Source organism: Anolis sagrei, chromosome 12, assembly GCF_037176765.1.
Source record: "Anolis sagrei isolate rAnoSag1 chromosome 12, rAnoSag1.mat, whole genome shotgun sequence".
NCBI lineage: Eukaryota > Metazoa > Chordata > Lepidosauria > Squamata > Dactyloidae > Anolis > Anolis sagrei.
In genome coordinates, this window is record NC_090032.1 from 21,227,815 (window position 1) to 21,245,737 (window position 17,923).

The 17,923-nt window shown below is 45.5% G+C and overlaps 1 protein-coding gene across 1 annotated transcript; it reads right to left on the minus strand.

Annotated features, from left to right (window-relative positions):
• Positions 1-108: 108 nt before the first annotated feature.
• TSACC (TSSK6 activating cochaperone) lies at positions 109-17,228 on the minus strand. Its single transcript, XM_060758485.2, has 5 exons — positions 17,112-17,228; positions 11,872-12,145; positions 5,749-5,778; positions 4,627-4,785; positions 109-449 (listed from the first exon to the last, which is right to left on the minus strand). The coding sequence occupies exons 2-5, from the start codon at positions 11,915-11,917 to the stop codon at positions 226-228; spliced, it is 459 nt and encodes a 152-aa protein (XP_060614468.2). The 5' UTR covers positions 11,918-12,145; positions 17,112-17,228; the 3' UTR covers positions 109-225.
• Between the last annotated feature and the right edge of the window lie 695 nt (positions 17,229-17,923).

Genomic DNA, 17,923 nt, shown 5'->3' on the forward strand with positions numbered 1-17,923 from the left:
CCACAGCAATGCGTGGCAGGAGACGGCTAGTTCTTCTTAAAGAACATTGGTGTGTTTGTGGGTTCAAAGGTGCGCAACGAGACAAAAGGAAACGGTCCCTCTCCGGAATCGACCACAACTGCATTTATTTGGGGGCGATGCTCATATAAGGGAGACTGTACATTGCAGTGGCGTAAGGAAGAGGGGATCCGGAGTGGCTTCGGAGCGGGGCGGAGACGGCCATCGCTAGCTCCCGGGGTCGGGAGAGGAGGCCGAGCCTTTGGGGGGAGGCTCCGCGGGGCGCCCGGTCTCGGCGTTCTTCTTCTCCTGCCGGGCCAGGAGGACGTTCATGGACTCGCGCATGTCCTCCAGGAGGGAAAGCTGCGCCTGAGCAATTTGGGTCTGGGTCTGCAGGTTGTTGTGCATGCACTCCAGCAGGCCAAAGCATTCCTGGGGTTGGTGGTCCGGCGCTGCGGGAAGCAGAGAGACAACAATGACGACGACGACAACAACGATATAAATAACAATACCCGCCTCTCCGGGGTCAAAACAGAGCAACAAAACACAATGCTATTAAAATACACACAGGCAGTCCCCAAGTTGTGACTTAAGTCTGTTCTTAAGTTGAGTTTGTAGGTAAGTCGGAACAGGGACATCCTTTAAGGCAGTGTTTCTCAACCTGGGGGTCGGCACCCATGCGGGTTTCCGAGGGGGCACTGAAGACCATCAGAAAACCCATATTTCCGATGGTCTTTGGAACCCCTTTGGCATAGTTGTTTGGGTTCACAGTGCTCGCCGGATCCCTAAATCACTGTCAATTCATCCCAAATCCCTCCAGTATTTTCCATTAGTTATGGTAGTTCTGTGTGAGTAGTTTGGCATAATTCTATCATTTCTGGGGTTCAGAAGGCTCTTTAATTGTAGGTGAACTATACATTACAGCAACTACTCCCAAATGACAAGGTATATTTTCCCCAAGCTCCACCACTGTTCACATTTGGGCATATTGAGTCTTCATGTCAATTTTGGTCCAGATCCATCATTGTTCGAGTCCACAGTGCTCTCTGCAGGTAGGTGAACTACAACTCCCAAACTCAAGGTCAATGCCCACCACACCCTTTCAGTATTCTCTGTTGGCCATGGGAGTTCTGTGTGCCAAGTTTGGATCAATTCCATCGTTAGTGGAGTTCAGAATGCTCTTTGATAGTAGGTGAACTATAAATTCCAGCAACTACAATTCCCAAATGTCACAGTCTATTTTCCCCAAACTCCACCAGCGTTCACATTTCCGCATATTGAGTATTCATGCCAAGTTTGGTCCAGTTCCATCATTGTTTGAGTCCACAGTGCTCTCTGCAGGTAGGTGAACTACAACTCCCAAACTCAAGGTCAATGCCCACCACACCCTTTCAGTATTCTCTGTTGGCCATGGGAGTTCTGTGTGCCAAGTTTGGATCAATTCCATCGTTAGTGGAGTTCAGAATGCTCTTTGATAGTAAGTGAACTATAAATTCCAGCAACTACAATTCCCAAATGTCACAGTCTTTTTTCCCCAAACTCCACCAGCGTTCACATTTCCGCATATTGAGTATTCATGCCAAGTTTGGTCCAGATCCATCATTGTTTGAGTCCACAGTGCTCTCTGCAGGTAGGTGAACTACAACTCCCAAACTCAAGGTCAATGCCCACCACACCCTTTCAGTATTTTCTGTTGGCCATGGGAGTTCTGTGTGCCAAGTTTGGATCAATTCCATCGTTAGTGGAGTTCAGATTGCTCTTTGATTGTAGGTGAACTATAAATCCCAGTAACCAGAACTCCCAAATGTCAAGGTCTATTTTTCCCAAGCAGTATTCACATTTGGGCATATTGAGTATTCATGCCAAGTTGGTCCAGATCTATCATTGTTAGAGTCCACAGTGCTCTCTGGAGGTAGGTGAACTACAACTCCCAAATGACAAAAGGTTGAGAACCACTGCTTTAAGAGTAGCCCTTGACGGACCTTTCCTTCACTTGAAGATGTAAAATAGTGCGTAACTGCTAAAATAATCTATAAATATTGAAATAAATATAGCGTCCCTACATTGTGGTGTTTCGCTTATAGCGGGAGGTCCTGGAACGGAATATAAATGACTAGCTGTACTCGCCACGCGTTGCTGTGGCCAACCTTCCCTCCCTCTTTCTCTCCTTTTTTCCTATCTTTCCTTCCCTCCCTCTTTCATTCCTTCCCTCTTTTTTCTTTCTTTTTCTTTCCCTTCTTCTTTCTTCCTTCTCTACGTGTTTCTTTTCTCACCTCTTTTGCTCTTTGGTTCCACCCTTCCTTGTCTCTTTCCTTCCTTCCCTCCCTCTTTCTCTCTTTCGTTCCTTCTCTCCTTCCTCCCCTCTTTCACTTTTTTATTTCATTCTCTCCCTCCTCTCCTTCCTTCCTTCTCTACTCTTCTTTCTTTCCTTCTTTATCTCCTTCCCTCCGTCTTTCCCTCCTTCTCTCCTTCCTTCCTTCTCTACCCTTTTCTTTCCTTCCTTCTCTCCTTCCTTCTTTCTCTCCCTCCTTCTCTTCCTCCTTCTCTCCTTCCTTCCTTCTTTACCCTTCTTTTTCCTTCTTTCTCTCCTTCCTTCCTTCTCTACTCTTCTTTCTTTCCTTCTTTATCTCCTTCCCTCCGTCTTTCCCTCCTTCTCTCCTTCCTTCCTTCTCTACCCTTTTCTTTCCTTCCTTCTCTTCTTCCCTCTTTCTCTCCCTCCTTCTCTCCTTCCTTCCTTCTCTACCCTTTTCTTTCCTTCCTTCTCTTCTCCCTCCTTCTCTCCTTCCTTCCTTCTTTACCCTTCTTTTTTTTCCTTCCTTCTCTCCTTCTTTCCCTTCTTCTCTCACACTTTCTATCCTTCCTTCTCTCCTTCCTTCCTTCTTTATCTTTCTTTCTTTCTCTCCTTCCCTCCGTCTTTCCCTCCTTCTCTCCTTCCTTCCTTCTCTACCCTTTTCTTTCCTTCCTTCTCTCCTTCCTTCTTTCTCTCCCTCCTTCTCTTCCTCCTTCTCTCCTTCCTTCCTTCTTTACCCTTCTTTTTCCTTCTTTCTCTCCTTCCTTCTCTCCTTCCTTCCTTCTCTACCCTTTTCTTTCCTTCCTTCTCTTCTCCCTCCTTCTCTCCCTCCTTCTCTCCTTCCTTCCTTCTCTACCCTTTTCTTTCCTTCCTTCTCTTCTCCCTCCTTCTCTCCTTCCTTCCTTCTCTACCCTTTTCTTTCCTTCCTTCTCTTCTTCCCTCTTTCTCTCCCTCCTTCTCTCCTTCCTTCCTTCTCTACCCTTTTCTTTCCTTCCTTCTCTTCTCCCTCCTTCTCTCCTTCCTTCCTTCTTTACCCTTCTTTTTTTTCCTTCCTTCTCTCCTTCTTTCCCTTCTTCTCTCACACTTTCTATCCTTCCTTCTCTCCTTCCTTCCTTCTTTATCTTTCTTTCTTTCTCTCCTTCCCTCCGTCTTTCCCTCCTTCTCTCCTTCCTTCCTTCTCTACCCTTTTCTTTCCTTCCTTCTCTCCTTCCTTCTTTCTCTCCCTCCTTCTCTTCCTCCTTCTCTCCTTCCTTCCTTCTTTACCCTTCTTTTTCCTTCCTTCTCTCCTTCCTTCCTTCTCTACTCTTCTTTCTTTCCTTCTTTATCTCCTTCCCTCCGTCTTTCCCTCCTTCTCTCCTTCCTTCCTTCTTTACCCTTCTTTTTTTCCTTCCTTCTCTCCTTCTTTCCCTTCTTCTCTCACACTTTCTATCCTTCCTTCTCTCCTTCCTTCCTTCTTTATCTTTCTTTCTTTCTCTCCTTCCCTCCGTCTTTCCCTCCTTCTCTCCCTCCTTCTCTCCTTCCTTCCGTGGGGGGCGTGGCCGGGGGAAGAAGAAGGAGGGGGAGGAGGGATGGATTTGGAAAGGGCGGGAAGGGGCGGAGCGGGGTTTGGAGGGGGTGTGGCTTCCTTGGAGGGGGCGTGGGTGGGGGAAGAAGAAGGAGGAGGAGGAGGGATGGATTTAGAGGCGGGGCAGGGGAGGGGAGGGGCGTGCCGTGAACGTGGGGGGTGTGGCATGAACGGAGGGTGCGTTGGAAAGAGGGCGTATGGGAGGGTAGGGGCGGAGCGACGGAGGATGGGGGCGTGACTTGCACGGAGGGTGCTTTGGCCGGCCGGCCATGTGTGTGCGCCGGGGATTTGCGGCGGGGCGCCATTGTGCATGCTCAGTTGTTTTGTCTAATTGTGAGTGTGTTTTAATGTTGTTTAGAATTTTGAATCGATTTGTGCATACCTTGTGGGTTGAGGTATGTGCATGGTAAATTTGGTTAATTTTCATCAGGGTTTTTTCTTAGTTTTGCTGTCCCGTTGGACGCCCTTTCTCTTTTTATATATATAGATATACAACTCTTTCGCAGGTTTTTGTAAATATAAATATTTAAATTAATATAGCATCCCTCCTTTGCGGATTTTCATTTATCGCGGGTGGTCCTGGAGCGGAACACTACCGTGGAGAGGTGCGTGCCAGTGTGATGGAACGGTTTTAATATCCTGAGCCCCTATCACAGAATCCTAGACTTGGAAGAGATTCCTAGGGCCAATCTAAGTCTAACCCCCTTCTGCCAGGCAGGGAGACCCCATCAAAGCCCTCCCGACAGATGGCCATCCACCTGTCTGCACAACTTACAGAAATGCTTCTTTCCTTTCCCGAGCCGGATTGCCTGGGCATAGGAGAGACCCTGGCTGGGCCTCCAGGGAGTGGAAGGGAGTTCCAGGAAACTGGGCGAGGGTTTGGCCGGGCAGAGCGGCTTGAACGAAGCACCCGCCGGACCGTCGACGTCTTCTCCTGTTGAGAAAGAAATCGGGTCGGACCGTAAATCCCAGAAAGCCCTTAAGGTTAAAGAATGACGAGAGAAAAGATTTCTAGAACAGTGATTCTCAACCTGGGGGTCGGGACCCCTGTGGGGGTCGCAAGGGTGTGTCAGAGGGGTCGCCAAAGACCATCAGAAAAAATAGTATTTTCTGTTGGTCATGGGGGTTCTGTGTGGGAAGTTTGGTCCAATTCTATCATTGGTGGGGTTCAGAATGTTATTTCATTATGGGTGAACTATAAATCCTAGCAACTACAACTCCCAAAATGTCAAGATCTATTTTCCTCAAAGTCCTCCAGTGTTCACATTTGGGCATATTGTGTATTCATGCCAAGTTTGGTCCAGATCCTTAATTGTTTACATCCGCAGTGCTCTCTGGATGGAGGTGAACTACAACTCCAAAAATTCAAGGTCAATGTCTCCACCAGGCTCTCCCAGTATTTTCTCTTGGTCATGAGAGTTCTGTGTGCCAAATTTGGTTCAATTCCATCACTGGTGGTGTTCAGAATGTGCTTTGATTGTAGGTGAACTATAAATCCCAGTGACTACAACTCCCAAATGACAAAATCAATCCCCCCCCAACCCCATCAGTATTCAAATTTGGGCATATGGGGTATTTGGGATTTGAAAATACATCCCGCATATCAGATATTTACATTACAATTCATAACAGTAGCAATATTACAGTTATGAAATAGCAACGAAAATAATGTTATGGTTGGGGGTCACCACCACATGAGGAACTGTACTAAGGGGTCGCGGCATTCGGAAGGTTGAGAACCACTGTTCTAGAAGATTCCGATCTGACTGCGCAGACACAGGAAATACCAAATGTGCGATTTCACAGAGACCACGATGAAGAAAAGCTTCTAATAATGATGTCTGTAGTAGAGAGTTTGCAAAGGTAATCTAAAGACACTGAATGTGAAACCACTCACGTGTGACTTGGGAAGGTCTTCTCGGCGTACCTGAAAAATATAAGACAATGTAAACAAGCATTTAAGAAATAGGTAACCCCCTGATATATAACCCAATATTATACTAATAATAATAATAATAATAATAATAATAATAATATATTTTATATGACATGAAATATTACTAATAATATTACAATGGTATAGTACAATGTAGTAATATATAATACTGATATTGTCCAATGCTAATAATATTTTAAAAAGGTTGGGTGAGAGGATGCAGCCTTGCTGGACGCCTTTCCCAATCTTGACCCAGTCTCCTGTTCCGTGGTCAGTTCTGACTGTTGCTCCTTGGTCCTGGTACAGATTCCTCAGGAGAGAGGGAAGGGGGCTTGGGATGCCCATCCCGCCCAGAACTTGCCACAATTTATTATGATCCACACAGTCAAAGGCTTTAGAAGAGTCAATGAAGCAGAAGTCGATGTTTTTCTGAAACTCCCTGCCTTTCTCCATTCTCCAGCGGATATTGGCAATCTGGTCTCTGGTTCCTCTGCCTTTTCTAAACCCAGCTTGAACATCTGGCCACTCTCGCTCCATGTCTGGCTGGAGTCTTCTTCCTTGCAGGATCTTGAGCATTCCCTTCCTGGCATGAGAAATAAGGGCAACTGTACGGAAGTTTGAGCAGTCTTTCGCATTTCCCTTTTTTGGTATGGGGATATAAGTTGATTTTTTCCAGTCTGATGGTCATTCTTGTGTTTTCCATATTTGCTGGCAAATGGCATGCATCACCTTGGCAGCATCATCTTTTAAGATTTTAAACAGTTCAGCTGGGATCCCATCATCTCCTGCTGCCTTGTTGTTAGCAATGCTTCTTAAGGCCCATTCAACCTCACTCCTCAGGATGTCTGGTTCTAATTCATTCACCACACCATGCGATGTGCGGGGCTGGATGAATGCAAAGCTGGGGTGAAAATTGCTGGAAGAAACATTAACAACCTCAGATATGCAGATGACACCACTCTGATGGCCGAAAGCGAGGAGGAGCTGAGGAGCCTTCTAATCAAGGTGAAAGAAGAAAGCGCAAAAGCCGGGTTGCAGCTAAACATCAAAAAAGCCAAGATCATGACAACAAGAGTGATTGACAACTGGGAAATAGAGGGAGAAAATGTGGAGGCCGTGACAGGGTTTGTATTTCTAGGTGCAAAGATTACTGCAGATGCAGACTGTGGCCAGGAAATCAGAAGACGCTTCCTTCTTGGGAGGAGAGCAAGGTCCAGTCTCGATAAAATAGTGAAGAGTAGAGACATCAGACTGGCAACAAAGATCCGCCTAGTCAAAGCCATGGTCTTCCCTGTAGTCACCTACGGATGTGAGAGCTGGACCTTAGGGAAGGCTGAGCGAAGGAAGAGAGATGCTTTTGAGCTGTGGTGTTGGAGGAAAGTGCTGAGAGTGCCTTGGACTGCGAGAAGATCCAACCAGTCCATCCTCCAGGAAAGAAAGCCTGACTGTTCACTGGAGGGAAGGAGACTAGAGACAAAGTTGAAGTACTTTGGCCACATCATGAGGAGACAGCAAAGCCTAGAGAAGACAATGATGCTGGGGAAAGTGGAAGGCAAAAGGAAGAGGGGCCGACCAAGGGCAAGATGGATGGATGGCATCCTTGAAGTGACTGGACTGACCTTGAGGGAGCTGAGGGTGGTAACGGCCGACAGGGAGCTCTGGCGTAGGCTGGTCCATGAGGTCACGAAGAGTTGGAGACGACTGAACGAATGAACAACAACAACAACAAATAATATTTTAGAAATATATAAAACATATATACTTATAGTATAATATTGCATATACATATAACATACACCAACTCTTGAAGAATGGGAAACCCAACCTTGCCACCAAAGTAGGAAAGAAACCAATAGCCAGACAACCAGAGATTGAGAACAACAACCTCCATGAACCCTTTACATCAGTGTTTCTCAACCTGGGGGTCGGGACCCCTGGAGGGGTCGCACTGGGGTGTCAGAGGGGTCACCAAAGACCATTAGAAAAGTGTTTTCTGTTGGTCATGGGGGTTCTGTGTGGGAAGTTTGGCCCAATTCTATCGTTGGTGGGGTTCAGAATGCTCTTTGATTGTAGGTGAACTATAAATCCCAGTGACTACAACTCCCAAATGTCAAGATCCATTTCCCCCAAACTCCACCAATGTTCACATTTGAGCATATGGAGTATCCATGCCACGTTTGGTCCAGATTCCTCATTGTTTGAGTGCAAAGTGGATACAGGTGAACTACAACTCCAAAACTCAAGATCAATACCTACCAAACCCTTCCATTATTTTCTGTTGGTTATGGGAGCTCTGTGTGCCAAGTTTGGTTCAATTCCATCATTGGCAGAGTTCGGAATACTCTTTGGTTTTGTAGGTTAACTATTAATCCCAGCACTACATCTCCCAAATGACAAAATCAATCTCCCCTACCCCACCAGTATTCAAGTGTGGGTGTATTTGTGCCAAATTTGATCCAGTGAATTAAAATACATCCTACATATCAGATATTTACCTTACAATTCATAACAGGAGCAAAAATACTGTTGTGAAGTAGCAACGAAAATAATGTTATGGTTGGGGGTCACCACAGCATGAGAATCTGTATTAAGGGGTCACGGCATTCGGAAGGTTGAGAAACACTGCTTTACATCTACTGAATTGGACAAGGCTCTCAATAAATGTAAAAATGGCAAAGCAGATGGCCTGGATGATCTACGGATGGAACAAATCAAGAACTTTGGTCCAAAAGCAAGGCTCTGGCTGCTGGAGCTGATGAACAACTGCACTGCATCCTGTCGGATCCCCAAAATCTGGAGGAAAGCAAGAGTCATCGCCATCTTGAAGCCAGGCAAAGACCTCAATGACCCAAAAAGCTACAGACCAATCTCCCTGTTGTGCCACCTCTACAAAGTTCTGGAGAGACTCATTTTGCATAGAATTATGGAAAAAATAGACCCCTGTCTGATTCCACAGCAAGCTGGCTTCAGGAAAGGCAGAAGCTGCACATCGCAAGTGCTGAACCTAACTCAACACATAGAAGATGGCTTTGAAAGGCAGCCGATCACAGGAGCTGTCTTCATAGACCTGTCAGCGGCTTATGAGACTGTGAACCACCCCCTCCTCCTGAGAAAAATGTATAGTATCACCAAGGACGACCACCTCACCCGCCTCAGAGGAAACCTGCTACAAAACAGGAGCTTTTTTGTTGAGTTCCAGGGCCAGAGAAGCAGATGGCGGAAACAGAAGAACGGCCTGCCTCAGGGGAGCATGCTTGCCCCATCCATGTTCAACATCTACACAAATGACCAGCCACTGCCAGAAGGGACAGAGAGCTTCATCTATGCTGATGATCGTGCCATCACCACTCAAGGAAATCAGCTACCGAACAGGAGCTTTTTTGTTGAGTTCCAGGGCCAGAGAAGCAGGTGGCGGAAACAGAACGGCCTGCCTCCAGGGAGCGTGCTTGCTCCATCCATGTTCAACATCTACACAAATGACCAGCCACTGCCAGAAGGGACGGAGAGATTCATCTATGCTGATGATCGTGCCATTACTGCTCAAGCAGGGAGCTTTGAGATGGTTGAACAGAAGCTCTCCAAAGCTCTAGGTGCTCTTACTGCCTATTACAGGGAAAACCAGCTTGCTCTATCAATTTATAATGTTTACACAAATGCCCAGCCACTGCCAGAAGGGATGGAGAGTTTCATCTATGCTGACGATTGTGCCATCACTGCTCAAGCAGGGAGCTTTGAGATGGTTGAACAGAAGCTCTCCGAAGCTCTGGGTGCTCTTACTGCCTATTACAAGGAAAACCAGCTGATCCCTAATCCATCTAAAACACAGACATGTGCTTTTCACCTTAAGAACAGACAAGCATCCCGAGCTCTGAGGATTATGACCTGGGAAGGGATCCCACTGGAGAATTGCAACACACCCAAATACCTGGGAGGAGTCACTTTGGACCGTGCTCTGACCTACAAGAAGCACTGCCTGAACATCAAGCAAAAAGTGGGCGCTAGAAACAATATCATACGAAAGCTGACTGGCACAACCTGGGGATCACAACCAGACACAGTGAAGACATCTGCCCTTGCGCTGTGCTACTCTGCTGCTGAGTATGCATGCCCAGTGTGGAACACATCCCACCACGCTAAAACAGTGGATGTGGCTCTTAATGAGACATGCCGCATTATCACGGGGTGTCTGCGCCCCACACCACTGGAGAAATTACACTGCTTAGCCGGAATTGCACCACCTGACATCCGCCGGGAAGTAGCAGCCAATAGTGAAAGGATCAAGGCAGAGACATCTCCAGCTCATCCCCTGTTTGGGTATCAGCCAGCACGCCAACGATTTAAATCAAGAAATGGTTTTCTAAGATCTACAGAGACACTCGCTGGAACACCTCAGCAAGCGAGAGTCCAAAAGTGGCAGGCTCAAACCCAGAACCCAAATGAGAGTCTCCCCCCCCCCCCCCCCCCCGGGCACACAGAAAACTAAGCGACTTGGAAGGTGCTGAACAGACTGTGCTCTGGCGCCACAAGATGCAGAGCCAACCTCAAGAAATGGGGCCACAAAGTGGAGTCCACGACATGCGAGTGGGGAGAAGAGCAAACCGCTGACCACCTGCTGCAATGCAACCTGAGCCCTGCCACACGCGCAAGGGAGGACCTTCTTGTGGCAACACCAGAGGCACTCCAAGGGGCCAGATAGTGTTCAAAGGACATTGAATCAACTACCAAACTTGCAAATTTTGTATTCTGTCTGTTTGTTTTGTTCTGTTAGAAATGTAATACAATTGACTGGTTGCCCTGACACGACAAATAAATAAAATAAAATAAAATATTTTATATTACATGTAATATTACTAATAATGTTACAATATAATGGTATAGTACAGTGTTTCTCAACCTTCCAAATGCCGCGACCCCTTAACACAGTTTCTCATGTTGTGGGGACCCCCCCTCCCCAAAATATTTTTTTCCATTGCTACGTCATAACTGTAATTTTGCTACTATTATCAATTGTAATGTAAATATCTGATATGGAGGATGTATTTTCATTCACTGGACCAAATCTGGCACAAATACGTGATACGCCCAAATTTGAATACTGGTGAAGTTGTGGGGGATTGATTTTGTCATTTGGGAGTTGTACTTGCTGGGATTTATAGTTAACCTACAATCAAAGAGCAAGCATTCTGAACCCCCCAACAATGGAATTCAACCAAACTTGGCACACAGAACTCCCATGACCAAAAGAAAATACGGGAAGGGTTTAGTGAGCATTGACCTTGGGTTTTGGAGTTGTAGTTCATCTACATCCAGAGAGCACTGTGGACTCAAAAAATGATGGATCTGGATGAAACTTGGCAGGGATACCCATTATGCCCAAATGTGAACACTGGGAAAAGAGACATTGACATTTGGGAGTTGTAGTTGCTGGGATGTATCGTTCACCTACCATGAAAGAGCATTCTGAACCCCACCAACAATAGAATTGGGCCAAACTTCCCACACAGAACCCTATGACCAACAGAAAATACTGTATTTTCTTATGGTCTTTGGTGACCCCACTGACACCCCCTTGTGACCCCCCCGGGGTCCTGACCCCCAGGTTGAGAAATACTGGTATAGTACAATATAGCAATATATAATACTGATATTGTACTATGCTAATAATATTTTACATATATAAAACATATATATTTATATTATAATATTGTATACACATTAAAAAAGGTAAAGGTAGTCCCCTGACATTAAGTCCAGTCATGTCTGACTCTGGTTTATATTATAATATTGTATATACATATAATATTTATATTATAATTTAATACAATAGAATACTAATAATATTATATTATATTATTATTATTAATATAATTCGTCCAGTGGTTTTTTGAGTTCTGTTAATCCCACAAACGAACATTACATTTTTATTTATATAGATTGTCAGTATCTCCCATCAATGGTTGTGCCCAGAATTGTTTTTCCCTTTTTATATTTTCTTTTCTCAATAAACTTTTTCATTAATGCTCTTGGACTCCTTTGTGAGTTGAGCGTAAAGGTGGATTCCAGCCAAGAGTGCAACTGGCTTACTTTTCCGGTGCGGTTTCTCATCTTGGGGGTCGACTTCCGGCTCCATCCGAACGGGACCCGACTCAGTCCCTAGAAAGGGAGGATACGAAAAAAGAAGAGAATATGGATTGAGGAAGAAGAGGAATCCCTTAGGGATGTCTTTTTCTTAAAGGAGGGAAAAATGGAAGAAGGTCCAAGACTGGAAAACAACTCCCCTTTGATTTGAACCGGAGGGAGAGGCTTATGTTTCTTATTTAGGGTCAAGCCGGTCTTCCGGGATCTTTCCGGTTTCATACTGTCAGAGATAAATAAATAGTAAAAATTAGAACACTCCTCCTAAGGATGCAACCTAGCATCGCATTGGCCTTTTTAGCTACACTGTAAGGGATCACGGGTTTAGGGTGCGGGGTCCCTTTTCTAAGAAATCCAGAGTCCAATAGGTTCAGGTAAGACACCGTTTATTCAAGCTGATCAGCATGAGGCGAACAGACAGCACCTTTGTAAGTGCACCCACAGACTGCTGCGCCCCTCCTTGGCTATTTGCAAACCTTTATACCATCATGTAAACAAGAATATTTTTGTCATGGAAAGTACTTTGACCTTTGCTCTTCCTGTCCCATCAACCTCTTGATGGAAAGTACCTTCTTGTACCTGCAGACTTTGCGCTTAACCACAAACCAACTTCCTATGTAAGCTTGAACTTTGTATGACCTCTATATGTCACCTCTTGTTTTTTAAAACATTTTCTTTTGTGCTGCTCCTTTTCTACAGGGAAGGGGTACATTGCTCTTCCTATCCCATCAACCTCTTGATGGAAAGTACCTTCTCACACCTGCAGACTTTGCACTTAACCACAAACCAACTTCCTATGTAAGCTTGAACTTTGTATGACCTCTACATGTCACCTCTTGTTTTTTAAAACATTTTCCTTCATGCTGTTCCTTTTCTACAGGGAAGGGGTACATTGCTCTTCCTGTCCCATCAACCTCTTGATGGAAAGTACCTTCTCACACTTGCAGACTTTGCACTTAACCACAAACCAACTTCCTATGTAAGCTTGAACTTTGTATAACCTCTACATGTCACCTCTTGTTTTTTTAAAATATTTTCCTTCGTGCTGCTCCTTTTCTACAGGGAAGGGGTACATTGCTCTTCCTGTCCCATCAACCTCTTGATGGAGAGTACCTTCTCACACCTGCAGACTTTGCACTTAACCACAAACCAACTTCCTATGTAAGCTTGAACTTTGTACGACCTCTACATGTCACCTCTTGTTTTTTTTAAACATTTTCCTTCATGCTGCTCCTTTTCTACAGGGAAGGGGTATATTGCTCTTCCTGTCCCATCAGCCTCTTGATGGAAAGTTCCTTCTCACACATGCAGATTTTGCGCTTAACCACAAACCAACTTCCCATTTAAGTTTGAACTTTATATGACCTGTACATGTCACCTCTTGTTTTTTTAAAATATTTTCCATCGTGCTGCTCCTTTTCTACAGGGAAGGGGTACATTGCTCTTCCTGTCCCATCAACCTCTTGATGGAGAGTACCTTCTCACACCTGCAGACTTTGTGCTTAACCACAAACCAACTTCCTATGTAAGCTTGAACTTTGTATGACCTCTACATGTCACCTCTTGTTTTTTAAAACATTTTCCTTCGTGCTGCTCCTTTTCTACAGGGAAGGGGTATATTGCTCTTCCTGTCCCATCAGCCTCTTGATGGAGAGTACCTTCTCACACCTGCAGACTTTGCACTTAACCACAAACCAACTTCCTATGTAAGCTTGAACTTTGTATAACCTCTACATGTCACCTCCTGTTTTTTTAAAAACATTTTCTTTTGTGTTGCTCCTTTTCTACAGGGAAAGGGTACACAGTGGATCTGGCCACAGTGGTCCACACTCTTGTTACATCCCGAATAGATTACTGCAACGCACTCTACATGGGGTTGTTTTTGAAGACTGTTCAGAAACTTCAATTAGTCCAGCGGGAGGCAGCCAGATTACTCACCGGAGCATCATACAGGGAGCATACCATCCCTCTGTTATGTCAGCTCCACTGGCTGCCAATCCAGTTCCGAGCACAATTCAAAGTGCTGGTTTTGACCTACAAAACCCTATACGGTTCCGGCCCAGTGTATCTGTCCGAACGCATCTCCCTTTACGACTCGGAGTTTAAGATCTTCTGGTGAGGCCCTGCTCTCAGCCCCGCCTCTATCACAAGTGAGACTGTCGGGGACGAGGAGCAGGACCTTCTCGGTGGTGGCCCCTCACCTGTGGAATTCACTCCCCGGGGAAATTAGATCATCGACAACCCTCCTTTCCTTTAGAAGGAAACTAAAAACGTGGATTTGGGACCAGGCGTTTGGGCAATCCGGCAGATAAATAAAAGACGATGACGACTGATAGGAATGGACAAGGTGGAACTAATTTATGGACTCTGAGTTGGCGAACGTTGAGCATGAGATTGATTTTTTATTGATTGTGAATATAATTGTTTTTAACTGTTATAATTGTTTTAATTGTTGTTTATATATGTTTATCTGTATTATTGTGTAGGCATCAAATTGTGCCTTTTGTAAGCCGCCCTGAGTCCCCCCTCGGGGGTTGAGAAGGGCGGGGTAGAAATATGTGAAATAAATAAATAAATATACATTGCTCTTCCTGTCCCATCAACTTCTTGATGAAAAGTACCTTCTCGCACCTGCAGACTTTGCGCTTAACCACAAACCAACTTCCCATTTAAGCTTGAACTTTGTATTCATTTGGGGATTGTAGTTGCTGGGATTTATAGTTCACCTAAAATCAAAGAGCATTCTGAACTCCACTAACGATAGAATTGAACCAAGCTTGGTACACAGAACTCTCATGACCAACAAAAAATACTGGGTTTGGTGGCCATTGACCTTGAGTTTGGGAGTCGTAGTTCACCTACATCCAGAGACTCAAACGATGATAGATCTGGACCAAACTTGGCACAAATAATCAATATGATCAAATGTGAACACTGGTGGAGTTTGGGGGAAAACAGACCTTGACATTTGGGGATTGTAGTTGCTGGGATTTATAGTTCACCTAAAATCAAAGAGCATTCTGAACTCCATCAATGATAGAATTGAACCAATCTTGGCACACAAAACTCCCATGAGCAACGGAAAATACTGGAAGGGTTTCGTGGGCTTTGACCTTGAGTTTTGGATTTGTAGTTCACCTACATCCAGAGAGCACTGTGGACTCAAACAATAATGGATCTGGTGGAGGAAACACATGTCCCTGAAAGAAAGCCTTCCCTTGGGTGGTGGGCAGTGTTGGTGGAGGACATCGACAGGGCTGTTGGACCTGTTTACACTGTGATGTCTATGGTGGAGGGAACACATACAATCTAGGATGGAATCGTCCCCGAATGAAAGCCTTCCCTTGGGTGGTGGGCAGTCCGGTGTTGGTGGAGGACATTGGCAGGGCTCTTGGACCTGTTTACACTGTGATGTCTCTGGTGGAGGAAACACATACAATCTAGGATGGAATTTTCCCGGTGTGAAAGCCTTCCCTTGGGTGGTGGGCAGTCCAGTGTTGGTGGAGGACATTGGCAGGGCTCTTGGACATGTTTACACTGTGGTGTCTGTGGTGGAGGAAACACATACAATCTAGGATGGAATTGTCCCCGAAGGAAAGCCTTCCCTTGGGTGGTGGGCAGTCTGGTGTTGGTGGGGGACATTGGCAGGGCTCTTGGACATGTTCATGGTGCTCGCTATGACCTGCAATGTCACTGGAGGGAGGGCTTTTGTTGTCTCCTGAGTAGTGGGAACTATAGCTCTTTGTGGAGGCAGGAGCTTGTCTGTGTAAGTGGGCACCCCAGTCACATATATATTTTCACTTTTATTATGTGTACTGATAAGTCATAGTCCAAACTGCCTGGGTCAGGCCATTGAGTCATTGAAGAGTCATAGGTTGTAATAATTGAAATCTGTGATATTTGTTTAACTATATTTACTAATAATAATTTATGTGATATTTGGGTTGTTGTAAGTTTTTCGGGTTGTCTGACCCTGTTCCAGAAGCATTCTCTCCTGACGTTTCGCCTGGATCCATGGCAGGTTGTGTCTGTATATTCTGCAATAACAATTTAAGTGCCCAAGTTGGCCCATGCCTGGTCTAGGTAAAGGTTTTCCCCTGACATTAAGTCCCGTCGGGACCGACTATGCGACTTTGGTGCTCATCTCCATTTCTAAACCGAAGAGTTGGCACTATCCGTAGACACCTCCAAGGTCATGTGGCCAGCATGATTGCATGGAGCGCTGTTACCTTCCCGTCGGAGCAATATCTATTGATCTACTCACATGTGCATGCTTTCAAACTACTAGGTTGGCAGAAGCTGGGGCTAACAGCAGAAGCTCACCCCGCAACCCAGATTCGAATCATCAACCTTTCAGTCAGCAAGTTCAGCAGGTCAGCACTTTAACCCACTGCTCCACTGGGGGCTCCTAATATTATTATTCTTACTATTATTATTATATTTCTTACCTGCTCCCCCCTAAGGCTTCAAACTATTAGTAGTAGCAGTATTAATGATATTACTTTATTATTATTATATTTCTTACCTATTCCTCCCTAAGGCTTCAAACTATTAGTAGTAGTAGTATTAATAATATTACTTTATTATTATTATTATATTTCTTACCTGCTCCTCCCTAAAGCTTCAGGCTATTAGTAGTAGTATTAATGATATTTATTATTATTACCATTTTCTTATTATATTTCTTACCTGCTCCTCCCTAAGGCTTCAGGCTATTATTATTATTATTTTATTATTATTAATATTATTATTATAATCTAACCCACTGTGCCACCGGGGGCTTCACAGCTGGTCTACACAGCTATATAATCTAGTTCAAACCTGGATTTTACTCCATGGCAGTGTGGAATCCAGATTATCTGCTCTGAACTGGATTATCTGGCAGTGCAGACTCACATAACCCAGTTCAGAGCAGATTATGTGGAGGATGTGCTCTGATAACCTGGATTCAATGGCAGGGTTCAAGAGGCCTGCTAGGAACTGCCTCCCTTCAACCAAAGCAGGCTCAGGAGGGCCGCAAACTACAGCTCCCATCATGCCCCGCGCGGAAGGGGCGTGGCCTAGGCCTGGGCATGACTCAGCCGCCATTGAGACTCCAACGGACAGGAGACACGGAGGACTACAAATCCCATCTGGCCAATGGGGTGCCAAATGTTGTCTCTGGGGGGTTTCTCCCCCAAAAAACTCGCCTCTGGGGGAACGCCGGGCCGGAGGGCGTGAAGGCTCCATCTAGCAACCGCTGACTAAAACCGCGCAGGCGCATTAGCAACGCTTTCCCTTCTGCGCAGGCGCATTAGCCGCCCTTTCTCTGCGAAAACTAGCCACTCTTTCCCTTCTGCGCAGGCGCATTAGCAACTCTTTCTCTTCTGCGCAGGCGCATTATAAGCCTTTTGTTGCCGCTTAAACTACTTAGCAGTCCTTTCCCTTCTGCGCAGGCGCATTAGCAGCCTTTTCACTTCCGTGTAGGCTATTTAGCAGCCATTTCCCTTCCGCGCAGGCGCATTAGGAACTCTTTTCCTTCTGCGCAGGCGTATTAGCAACTCTTTAGCTCCTGCATAGTCTACTTAGCAGCCTTTTCCCTTCTGCGCAGGCGCATTAGCAACTCTTTTGCTTCTGCTTAAACCTTAGCCGCCCTTTCTCTTCTGCGCAAGCGCATTAGAAGCCTTTTCATTTCTGCGTAAGCTACTTAGCAGCGCTTTCCCTTCTGCGCAGGCGCATTAGCAACTCTTTCTCTTACGCGCAGCCGCATTAGAAATCTTTTGTTTCTGCTTAAGCTACTTAGCCGCCCTTTCCCTTCTGCGCAGGCGCAATAGCAGCCTTTTGGCTTCAGTGTAGGCTACTTAGCAGCCCTTTCCCTTCTGCGCAGGCGCATTAGCAGCCCTGTCGCTTCAGTGTAGGCTTAGCAGCTCTTTCCCTTCTGCGCAGGCGCATTAGCAGCCTTTTCGCTTCAGTGTATACTACTTAGCAGCCCTTTCCTTTCTGCGCAGGCGCATTAGCAGCC

What these genes read in the sequence shown, in the direction of transcription:
- TSACC (XM_060758485.2), bottom strand. Translation starts at nt 11,917, where the DNA reads ATGGAGCCGGAAGTCGACCCCCAAGATGAGAAACCGCACCGGAAAA. An exon ending in TGAGAAACCGCACCGGAAAA is followed by an intron (nt 5,779 to 11,871) that starts GTAAGCCAGTTG and finishes TATATTTTTCAG; the next exon opens with GTACGCCGAGAAGACCTTCC. An exon ending in GAAAGGAAAGAAGCATTTCT is followed by an intron (nt 450 to 4,626) that starts GTAAGTTGTGCA and finishes TGCTTCCCGCAG; the next exon opens with CGCCGGACCACCAACCCCAG.